At 39.4% G+C, this 11,351-nt stretch overlaps 1 protein-coding gene across 2 annotated transcripts; it reads left to right on the top strand.

Moving 5' to 3' along the window:
* The first annotated feature begins 679 nt into the window (after positions 1-679).
* Positions 680-11,115, top strand: LOC113235543. Of its 2 annotated transcripts, XM_026471272.1 has the most exons (7): positions 680-804; positions 1,522-1,669; positions 3,247-3,378; positions 6,346-6,497; positions 8,418-8,578; positions 9,246-9,421; positions 10,977-11,115. In XM_026471272.1, exons 1-7 carry the CDS (start codon positions 709-711, stop codon positions 11,078-11,080), a joined length of 969 nt encoding a protein of 322 aa, XP_026327057.1. In that variant the 5' UTR covers positions 680-708; the 3' UTR covers positions 11,081-11,115. The 2 variants fall into 2 exon arrangements, with proteins under 2 accessions (XP_026327057.1, XP_026327058.1); XM_026471273.1 differs by lacking the exon at positions 10,977-11,115 and having other exon boundaries at positions 8,422-8,578; positions 9,246-9,557.
* Positions 11,116-11,351: the final 236 nt, after the last annotated feature.

The following is an 11,351-nucleotide window of genomic DNA, read 5'->3' as shown; positions in this document are numbered from 1 at the left end:
AAACTTACGTAAGTGGACTTGGTGTGCACCAGTAAAGCACAGTCCAGAATGTAAGCTGCATGGTAAAATTGTACAACGGTACAATTTGATGACCAAACAAACTTCTGCCCAAAGAATACGTATGTGTAATAATTATTCTAATAATAGGTTTTCGGACAAACGATACTTCTGTTGTAATTTTTTTTTAATTAATTTATTTCTGGCCATGGAAACAAAGTCCTTCAGCCGAAAACATAAAAAAAGTTTTTCTGTAAATATGGCCGCCACAAAGAGGATAGGCAATTTGAGGCGGCGTGCTTGGATTGACTCGGGATTCCTTAGAACGGGCCGATACGGGTGTTTTAGTTCGAGATTCGTATAATTTCGCGTTTTAATCTTCGATTAAGGCACAATAGCACTATCCTATTCCACTTTAAACTAGATTTCACAAAATAATTGAAAGTCAAAATAAAAACGACACTTTTCCCTCCAAAAGGTCCAGAGCGAATCCTTCTTCTGTTGTAAGACATTTCTGTGTTGCAAATTTATACCAAAAATGTCATCGCACTAACGAAAAAAAGTCGAACCGTTTTCAGAGTAATGAAGTTCGGAAAAAATAAATTCAAGTTTGAGATAGGTTACCAATGATGATGAGTCAGTTGTTGGTGTGTGTAAGTCACGATGTATGTGCAGATGGAATGGTGCTCACACCATGCGCAAGCGCCTCACATGTTCGCGCTGGAGGGCCGACCGCCTCTTCCGGCCGGTAGGTACCCTTGCTGCGGCGAGCGGGCCTACAAGTTTGAGACCATCTCCAGAAACACTGTAAGTTCAAGCTAACGCTTCTCTGGATTAGGTGCTAAACACCCTTGGTTTAATAAGGTCATAAAGCGAAGCGGAGTAAAACGTGTGCCGTTAGAACATCATTTTACAATGACGCGGATTGCGGATTGCGGATTGTGGATTTGCTCCGCTTCGTGTGAACTCCTCGCAAGTCACCCGTGCGTTCATTTTATGCGTTTGTCTTCCATGAATATCCGCAGTAAATGCAATGCTCTATTCGGAGCACTGCGGGTTCTACGTATGCGGATGGCCCGCAGGCGGATAGTCCGCGGACGGACCGTTCGCACAGCTGTGAAGCCAGCCTTAAATAGGAGCATTCTAAAATTTCACATAATACCTATACATAATTTGTTTCAAGTACCTAGTTCGTATAATTTTTATAACTTTCGTCTGTTAAAAACAATTTAATAACGTAGCAGTAGGATTTCTTGTGAAAGAGGTCATTCAGGGAAGTATGCCACTGTCACCTTACCTATTTCTGGCGCTAGTGGTGGAGTTTATATCTCAGAGTGCGGGGCGCAGTGGCATCAGATCTCTGAGTGGCACTGCAACTGTTATGGACAGGCAGCTTACCACCACGCGCACGACTTGTTCGTCCTGTCACTTGATATCATTAAAAAAATTAGACGTCTGATCACGTGAGGCATTATCATACCGAGGGTATGAAATGATATGTTGTAATGTCACCATCATCTCCAGGGCTGTCAGTTCCGCGAGCACGCGCCAGACGAGCGCCTGGCGGCGGACGCGGCCGTGATGGAGATGTACCTCAAGTTCCGGGACATCATCGGAATGCGCCCGCCACAGCTCATGTTCCCCGAAAGGCTCACCCGACTCGTCGCTAGAGGTACCTAGCTTTTGCCTTTTCACCGTATCTAAGAAGTTAGATGATTTTTTCAAGCACAAAGATCTGTGTAAATATTCACATGAGTCATTATGAATAACACATAAGGGTGTCAACTCATCAGTTCGTCGACCTCAATTATTTGCTAAATATTAATGGTTCTGCAAATAGGCCAATTTACCTAATGTGTAGAACATAATGTCTTCGGTGTTTTGCAGAAAAGGTGAAAGCGTCATTTCGAAAAATATTTCAGGGAGCATGTTTTAGATTTTAACGTCTGTTTTAAAATACTTACGTCTTGTTTTAAAATTCAATTTTGATTTTAATTAAGCTTAAAGTTTTAAAACTGAATTTAGAACAGGACGTGAATATTTTAAAACAGTTGTGAAAAACTAAAACATTATACTCCCTGATTTTTTTTCGAAATTCAAATGGTCAATGCTGCTTTCTGACGATATTATTATGATATTTTTCGTAACCGTTACAATAGGTACCGTCCGTGACGGCCTTCCTGCATTCAAAATGTCCGTCATTAAACTGCTCATTTTCTATTTTAAAATTCCTTTTTATTATTATTTTTTATTCATACGATCACACATTTATAGTTTTCTGAATGCACCTACAGTTGTAATTGGAACGCAGATTTACGGATTTTTTTTTCAAATAATATTCATTTTTCTGTAATTTGTACCATTACAATAAAAATCAGTAATCTTAGAAAGAGCGTTTAAAGTCCAGAAGAAGTGTATTCGAGCAATTGGCGGTGCGTGGTTCGATGACAGTTGCAAACCGCTGTTTAAAAGGCTGAACATATTAGCTTTGCCATGCATGTACATTAGGGATATCTGTGTATTTGTCAACTTTCATCCTCAATATTTTAAACCACGCGGTGAAGTCATTCAAAGGCAAACTAGAGCAAAAATTATGAATCTCTTATACCAACCTCGTTGCCATAAAGTAATTTATAATAATAACTACTTCAACATGTGTATAATTTTTACAATAAATTGCCAAACGAAATTAAATTGTTACAAGGACATACTTTTAAATTAAAATTGACAAAATGGCTTTTGACACATTGCTTTTGTAGTAATAAAGAATACTTAGAATTTACAAATTCATTACATTAATTAGAAAGTATAGAGATTAAAGAAACATTGAATCCCATTAATATTTGCACATCTGCTTGCAGGTTGAATACAATGTATCTAATTTTACTTAAGACCTTTGTAATTACTGTATTCTGGCAAATAGACGTATTCTATTATATTCTATTCTATTCTATCAAAATATAATAATCACGTCAGTATAATCAAAATCAATAATCAAATTCGTAGGGTCTATGGGCCGTCCGGGTGGCGTCGTGGTGAATGTTCACTGATCCCACGGCGCCGACTCAACCGGCGAGAGGGAAACCCGGGGGGGTTTTAGTGGGGTAGGCCCTCCAGGCTGGAGGGAGAGTCCCCACATAACCCCTGAGTCTCCCTGGGCTCAGAGGTATCCATTAAGATTTCCCCCCCGTCAAAAAAAAAAAAGGGTCTATGGGCCGTAAAAAAGTTGAAAATGATTTCAAAACACAGAGCCAGGCGAAGATAGTAACGGTCGTCTCCAGTGTAAAGAAGTGTTTTGGTGGGAAGGAATTCAGCTGCTGCCGCCTCGGCCTGCGTTGGGCATGCTCGGCAAGATCTACACCAGCAACGTTAAATTCAACCGTGAGATATTATATAGATTAACTTGTATCAAAGCCCTTGTTAGAAGTGTTCAAGAGTCTTACAATGCGGTTCCGTGCAACGGTGCTCTTCTAACATTTAGTGTTACGTCGATGCGAAAACATGCCAAGTAATAATAGTGAATTTACACTTATACCATCATTGAAAAATAATATTTTTGGGAAGCTCAATTGCATTGAAATGATAAAATGAATAAAAAAAAAACGAACAAAAGGCCTACCACTTAACTAAGTTGGTTCCTGTGGTAGCTGCGCGGTGCGGGGGGAGTGACAGTTTACGTGACAGTTATGTCGCGCTTCACACGGGATAAGTTGGACGAGATTTTTCTGACGATATCAATTTAGTAGCCGTAGAGTTCCTTGTGAAACAGTTTGTCCAAGGAAGTACTGCCACCTTACCTATTACTGTGTTCTGATTTTGAAGGGTAAGGGTGCTGGTGAAATTACCAGCACATGGGACTTGTCAACTTATGTCACAGGGTGACGAGCGCAGTGGCAGTGCCCCTCAGACCTTTGCGATTTAAAACTCTGAGTGGCACTGCAACTGTTATGGACAGGCGTGTCGCTTATCACTAGGCCCACGACTTGTTTGTCCCGTCACTTGGTATTATTAAAAAAAAGTTATCATCAGCCAAAGTGCGAATCCGTGCTGCCAAATCGGATCCAACACTTAGGGAATCACCACAACATCGGACGACGCGAAGTCAAACGCAATTTCGTGTCGTGCGACTTGTTCGTGCCGTCACTTAGTATTATAAAAAAACTAGTTGATTGAAAAAAGAGCCTACCAAATTAGAGAATTGTTGATACGTGAAACGGTAAAAAAAAACTATTTATTTGATAATTAAAATGAATAGACAAGTCATTTGGCGCTTTTTTAAATCAACTTGCTATTGAATATCGTCAGAAAAATCTTGATGAAATTATCCTGTGTGCAACGTGGCATTACTGTTACGTAAACTGTTAAGCGTGAAACACACTGACTGCGGGTGCGGGTCGGGCGCGTGTCGGGTCGGCACGATGTTCTACGCTTTACTCCCCATGCACCGCGCAGCTATCTCAGGAACCGACGCAGTTAAGAGGTATGCTTTAACCAAATATGGACTGTGAACTGGCAACCGGTATTACCTCAATTTTGACTATTGTACAGGTGAAGAAAAGAATTGTTTGCGTCTTTTAGATAGCATCTGGTTAGCAGTCAGTACAAGTTGAATGTATCTGAGATGGAATTTCTTGTAACGCTGCTGAGTATGAGGTATACAAAATGGTATAAAAAAGTGAAATCTTTAGAAAATTGGTATAGTATCCGTTGCCAGTTCACCGTCAATATGCGATTTGACTGCCGTTAAATATGACAAAATTCTATTTGATATACTTAATACTTAAGAGGGAGCATGCCAAAAAAGTTTTGACGTTGGCTCCGCCCAAATTTGTGAAACAAATATATACCTGAAGTTCGCGTGACACGCGACAGGAGATGTTAAATTTTGCACATTAAAAGTACCAAATTCGTTTTAGCGGAATAACAGTTGTCGATCATGCATAAATATAATTAATTATATAATTTTTGTCCTAATAACCTGTAGCATTTTGAGGATAAATCGAAAAAATGTGAAAATTAGATGTTATTTCGTGATTTTTATCTATCGAGGAAACTTTATTGTTTTATGTTTCTGATTAGTGTCTATGCTTGAATATATAGTTACTCATACAATATTTTCTTTTTAACTTTAAAGTGGATATACCCATCTAAAATCAAATCGAAGATTAGGAATTTTTCCTCTGCTCCCTCTTAAAAAATTTAAAAACTAATATTAGGTAATGTTCTTCGTACAAAATAGTTTTTTTTAAAATTAATTTCAAAGTTTCCCAGAAAAGTTGCTTTTCGAATTTGATCAATTTACTTAAGAGGGTACGTTTTCTGTTATGACAATTTCGATGTAAACCCCAATGCATGTAATCGCATTGAAGATCTTCGAAACATTACTTATCGACGATACCTTGCTGTATATACACTCGATTGGCAATATATGTAGCAGCCATGTGACTTCATGACGCTTAATTCCAAATTCTTAGCAAGTCATGTAAATACACAATGTTTCAGTGTTGTAGTAACTCTCACAGGCTTTTACAGAGACCTTGAACTGACTTTGAAAGTAACAAGCAAGATGCAGCTATCAAAAATAGAGTTTTAAAGAAAATTACCGAAAACGAGTCTGTAAAAGCTTATGACTGATAATGAAAAATCTACGAAATCTCATGTGTGTAGTTTTGAGAAGATGCTTACACGAACTTAAGAACAGGTGGCCGTGATTTGCCTCCATTTTGCTTGCGCCTTTTGTGCTCCACAATTATACCTTAATTAAAGGTACCTACGATCTTGTATAACATTCTGGTGTGCGAAAGCGTATTTAGGGTTACCATCCGTCTGGCGTGTCTGCATTTGACATTTGTCCGGATTTTTTGGCTCAGGGAGACAATTTTCAGAATATAAAATATCCATCTTGCGATTATGTAGACTCTTGCTGCGCTGTGTATTAGTAACTAACCAAAATAAAAGAAAAAGTCCATAATAGTCCCGCCACGCGGCTTCACCCCCATAACGCACGTTTACCGTACCAACAACAGAACGATTCCATGATCTGTTTATATGAGTTTGAATGCGGAATAGTAATAGTCATATAAAAACATTTTGTAATAAAATTTAAGAAATCTCGATTTTATTTTGACTTTTTGTTCGGACTAATCAAATTTCCGAATGGTAACCCTAATCGTATTGGTTAAACAACTCGATTTAACTTATAATTTACGTATTGAATCTACCAAGGATTCGTGACCACTTCTCGAAGATCCAGCCCCGATGACGTACCTACTTATGACAGCATTTATTGGCGGTTACTAAGTCGAACGTTGAACGTCGTCTACGTTGGGTTTTAACTAATTCACATAGCGAGTGCACGGCCCGGGTCGCCGACGCTACAGCCGGCCCTGCGGACCTCGACGCAGTCGCTGGCCGGCAACTGTCCTCTGGCCACCATGCACACCTCGGAGGTGTCCACCCTGCCGCATCCCAAAACCCAGAGCAGCGAAAGTTCTAGCAAGGTAAGTCTGGCTCCAAGGACAACATGTTTGGCTGCCACTTGAAGAGGACCTTGGTAAAATAGCTTAAATAGCCGTAGCTGTAGTGTACTGTTTGATTTACTGTGTTCATGAACGTGTCAATCAATTAGGCAAGAGTAAACTATGTAAGCACTAATTTGTTTTCACTAATACCACTCTAGTACTTCAGTCATCGAGTATATAACCAGAAGTTGAGACGAAATAAGGGCCATCCAGCCCTGGCAACTCATCAGGCAAATGGGCCTCATATCACTTTTAAATATCAACTCTCGTTTGCACTGAAATCACAAATTAGAATGCTGAAATAGTACAGCGCCAACAACTGACCTGTGTGTAAGTCTCCGTATATTTCAAAAACATTCTATGTTTATTGTAATAAAGATAATATCTCTAACTATGGGGGGCTGTTCCGTACGGTGGTGTGGGAAAAACAGCAAAACATCTAATTACAAAACAAACGAAATCACATTTCATCGGTTATGAAATACGTAATTTGTCATCTTTCGTCCATTATAGCAAAGCTCAAGTTAAGCTGGTCGATTTGAAGTGAAGCAGTTGACGACACACGTCAATTGTTTCGAATTCAGACTGGCTAATCGGAGCGCAGTTGTCACCGTAATGATTTGGCAGAATAGTTTTTAAACAAATTAATTAACATTTCATTTCTATTTCTGGTCATATATGTGATGATTTCAGTTTATAGTTTTAGTCCGTAAAAGACAGTAGATTTCATGAAAATAACGCTTATTAAACATCTGTTTTTTACGAAAACATCAGACATCAGATAATCTAGCAATTGTAAAGGTATGTTTTGAACTACGGTAGCTGCGGCGCGGAGCAACAGCAACCGCGGCTGGTCACGACTCATTTTGTACGCAATCCATATAGATTAAACCGTATTATTTTTTAACCTGGCAAGAATTGACTACACTTACAACCAAACTGTCAAAAATCAGGTTTGAGTAAGGGACAAGTTTTCAAATCAGAGCAAGAATAAAGACACTATCTTTATAATTATTTAATATAGATAGTTTTAAGCATTATTTTATATAATTGTAACTTTTTCCAAAAAAAGAACCGGCCCCAAATGTTATTAGAATTACATCTGTTTGCCAAGTTTTATTGAAATGGGTTACCGGAAAGTATGCGAAACCGGATTCATCCCCTAGTTTGCCATCCTTGGGGGTGGAATATTTTCTTCAAATTTAAATGGGATCAATACTGAGACACCCTCAATCCAACAAAAAAAGAACTACTTGGTACTTGGTTTAACAGGCTGGTGTCCGCAAAAAAAAATAACTATCGTAATCGGTTTACAAATGCCGGAGCAATCGTAATTTGTATACATACAAAAAAAAGAATTGAGAATCCTTTTTTTGAAGTCCGTTAAAAAGTGGACTTTATTTCAAGCATTTTGGTCTAAGACAACACCTCTTGGCTTTTAAAATGAAAAAGTTACGGCGTTTTATTTATTTATTCTTTGTATTTTTCTGTTCCTGTAAACCTGCACTTTGTCCCTTCCGAGGTACGATAACTGAGTTTAGACCATCGATAGATCTTAGAAAATAATTATCGTTTGTCGATGTGAATATATTTTATTACCTATGTCGTGAACCCTTTGCCCAAAATAAAAGCTTTGTGTTTTTTACAAAGAGGCGGATTACTTATTTGACTAATTTTTTCGGAAGGGTGTAGTCCCCCAGTGACCGCGTGTAGCAGCCCCACAAATTTGAAATGGATTGCTAATTTCCATAGGAAATGGTCTTCGCAGTCGCACGAGTTCAGATTATACCTTTACATTACAGTGCCAATGTTTTTGTATGCCAATGTCTTATTCAATATGATAATGTGTTTACTAAACGTACTTTGAAGGTAGTTGATTACACTGTATGATTTACAAAGAAAGGCGCCATCGGCGGCGGAGACTCGGCAGGCGACTGCGGCGACGAGCAGTCCAGCTCGTCGGACGACAGCGAGCAGAGCTCGGCCAGCGAGAGGAGCGAGGAGGACGCGCCGAGGCGGCGGGTCGTGCCCAGGCCCACGCCCCAGGTCACTAGGACCAAGTAAGTGTTCAACCTTTACAGCGCGGATGGTAGCTGCTGTACTTATTCGTTAGATAGATAATAAAAGATTTTGACGGCTATGTCCATTGTACGAGTCGTAAATTAGGTATTTCATTATTTAACCCAAATAAGTTGCTGATCGCGCGCATTGTCAATTTATTTAGGTTAATTAGTAAAATACCTAGACACTACTCGTATATTCTTAGAAAATGGCTGGGAATCAATAAACTGGGCTTGATCACGTGTTTGAGATTGGCTCCAAACTCGGAGCCTGTATCAGGGGGTCTACTCCCGTTCCTCGTGTCCCAAACAATTACTGTCAAATAGGTACTAAGTATTCGACCAAATAAAAAATGTCAAGTATGAAGCTTCATTCGCATCTTAACCAAACGTCTTGTTTTAGTCGAGTATTACTAATTTGACAGTAATTGTTTGGGACACGAAAGACGGGAGTAGACCTCCTGCTCCGTGCCCCCAAATGCTGAGCTATTTCCGACAAAAATAATATAATTATAATGGTGCTTATATACCTTGAATTGCTTGGCTAACATTAAAGGCGCGGTTGGGACCAAGTTTCTGTAATTATTTTTGTAACATTATTGTCTTGAAATAAGTAAAGAGTAGAACGCAAGTGTTGGTTGACATATTGTGTTCGCGATTGGCGCAGAAGCAGCAAGCACTCGCGGCGGTTGTCGGGCCGGCAGTGGGTGTCGTCGCTGTCGCTGCGCAGCAACCAGGACACGCAGCGGCGCTTCGAGGAACGCGCGGCGCGCCAGATGCGCTCGGCCCTCGCCCGCCGCGCGGCCCCGCTGCCGCACCCCGCCAAGGCCAAGACCCCGCCGGGTAACCCGAGCGGCTCTCTTTCTTTATCGCACCAGGCTGCTTCGTAGTTGACTGTGCCCGGTCAAACGTGTTGAAAGCAATGGGTGGGCCGGACAGTCCCTGCGGTCTACGCCACTGACTTTAAACAAAAAGAACTTATTTCTTCTAAAATGTTATATTGTCTATGGTCCTTTTAATAATAATAATTTGTATTCGCTCTGGACCTTTTGGAGGGAAGTGTCGTTTTTATTTTGACTTTCAATTATTTTGTGAAATCTAGTTTAAAGTGGAATAGGATAGTGCCTTAATCGAAGATTAAAACGCGAAATTATACGAATCTCGAACTAAAAAACCCGTATCGGCCCGTTCTAAGGAATCCCGAGTCAATCCAAGCACGCCGCCTCAAATTGCCTATCCTCTTTGTGGCGGCCATATTTACAGAAACATAATTAAACTTCATGTTTAGGCTGATGGCTTTGCCAAAACCTTAATAAAAAAAAAGAAAGAAAAATAATAATTTGCAGCGAAAAAAAATGACGGACTTTTGAAGTTAGAAACAGTCTTTGCAAAGATTATTTTTATTTTAAGTATACTATGAAGAAAATACGAAGAAAGAAATAGGTAGTGATGAAGAAAGTTTGAACCGTATTTTAAACCAAATTACAAAAGACTATCTTGAAAATTCCACTAATTAGGAATTAAAAGTTTTTGTTTAAAGTGACAATTCATGAAAAACGTTGACTGGTGAATTGTAACTAGGTCCAGTTTAATTTCATTATAATAATGCCTAACCGCATTCATCTTTACAAAGCCGTAATAAAATTATTGCTGTTAGGTTGAGATGTGTTGAGTGTGCCTATAGTTGTTTCGCTCTTTCCAATTTTTTTATGGTCACGATTTTCATGCGACATTCAGAGCTGTATTTTATAAGTAAAAGACAGGATTTTAATGAAAGGAGATTTGTAAAATTATGCCAATACCTTAGAATAATAACGCATAGAAATCTAGTCCACACACGCTAAGTGAGGCAAATTGAAGCGCTCCCAATGGGCCTACACGAGCGGGCGGGCCGTCAGTGCTCAAGGTCAACAGCTCAAGAATTTTACCTAAAAATGACGAAACGTGCGGTAAATTAGTGTAAAAATGCGTCAAACAAACATAAAATAGATACTAACATCACATTCCACAAGCAAGTAACGCGTTTCAACTTGTATTTTCATATAAATATTCACTAAAACCGAAAATTAACCTACTACCTACTAAAACTAGCCTACATGCATTACATGAATTTGATTTTTTTTTCACTTGTGACAGTTCGTTTGATATGAAACTATCATTCGTTATTATTCTAAGACCAATACATAATTAATTTTTGATATTTCTTTTCTAAATGTTATCTTTTATACTTTGATACCGCACGGACTTTTTGGCCAACCCGAAGATTCCCACCAGTGGGGATTTGTGGATCTTACCATTATTTTGGTGTTATTTAATTATTATAGAAGCAATTTTTATAATAATTAGTGGCAGGTGGTCAATAATGAGAGAGTGGGTTTAGAGACGTGCGCTGTTGCAGGCGGCGTGTACGCCCGCCTGGAGGCGGAGTGGCGCGAGCGGCACGGCCAGCAGCGGCCGAGGAACGCCGTCTCCGCGCGCCCGCGCAGCAACAAGTTCAAATAGCACGCGCGCACTACAATACATTGTACTTTGTGTTACACCGACTTTTATTCCAATCCTATCCATAAAAGCGAATGTCGAATCTATAATTATCTGTCCTGTTCCGAACAAGGGCAAGATTGCTGCAGTCTGACGTGTAGATAAAATAGACCGGTCATATAATTTTAGAAAGTAAAATAAAATAAAAGTATTTGCTGAATTTACAATTCCAGCAGACCCTTGTTTTTGTAAATGTTTTTATTGCATTGTGTAAACTTCATTCAGTCTCGTCCAA

This window comes from Hyposmocoma kahamanoa, unplaced genomic scaffold (assembly GCF_003589595.1).
Source record: "Hyposmocoma kahamanoa isolate Upper Pololo Valley unplaced genomic scaffold, ASM358959v1 87061, whole genome shotgun sequence".
NCBI lineage: Eukaryota > Metazoa > Arthropoda > Insecta > Lepidoptera > Cosmopterigidae > Hyposmocoma > Hyposmocoma kahamanoa.
This window is presented reverse-complemented; position numbering and strand designations above follow the sequence as displayed.

Excerpts from the sequence above, each read along its gene's own strand:
- LOC113235543 (XM_026471272.1), top strand. The coding sequence starts at position 709 with ATGTTCGCGCTGGAGGGCCGACCGCCTCTTCCGGCCGGTAGGTACCCT. Across the intron at positions 1,670-3,246 it reads CACCCGACTCGTCGCTAGAG|AGCCAGGCGAAGATAGTAAC; the intron begins GTACCTAGCTTT and ends TTCAAAACACAG. Across the intron at positions 6,498-8,417 it reads GCAGCGAAAGTTCTAGCAAG|AAAGGCGCCATCGGCGGCGG; the intron begins GTAAGTCTGGCT and ends TGATTTACAAAG.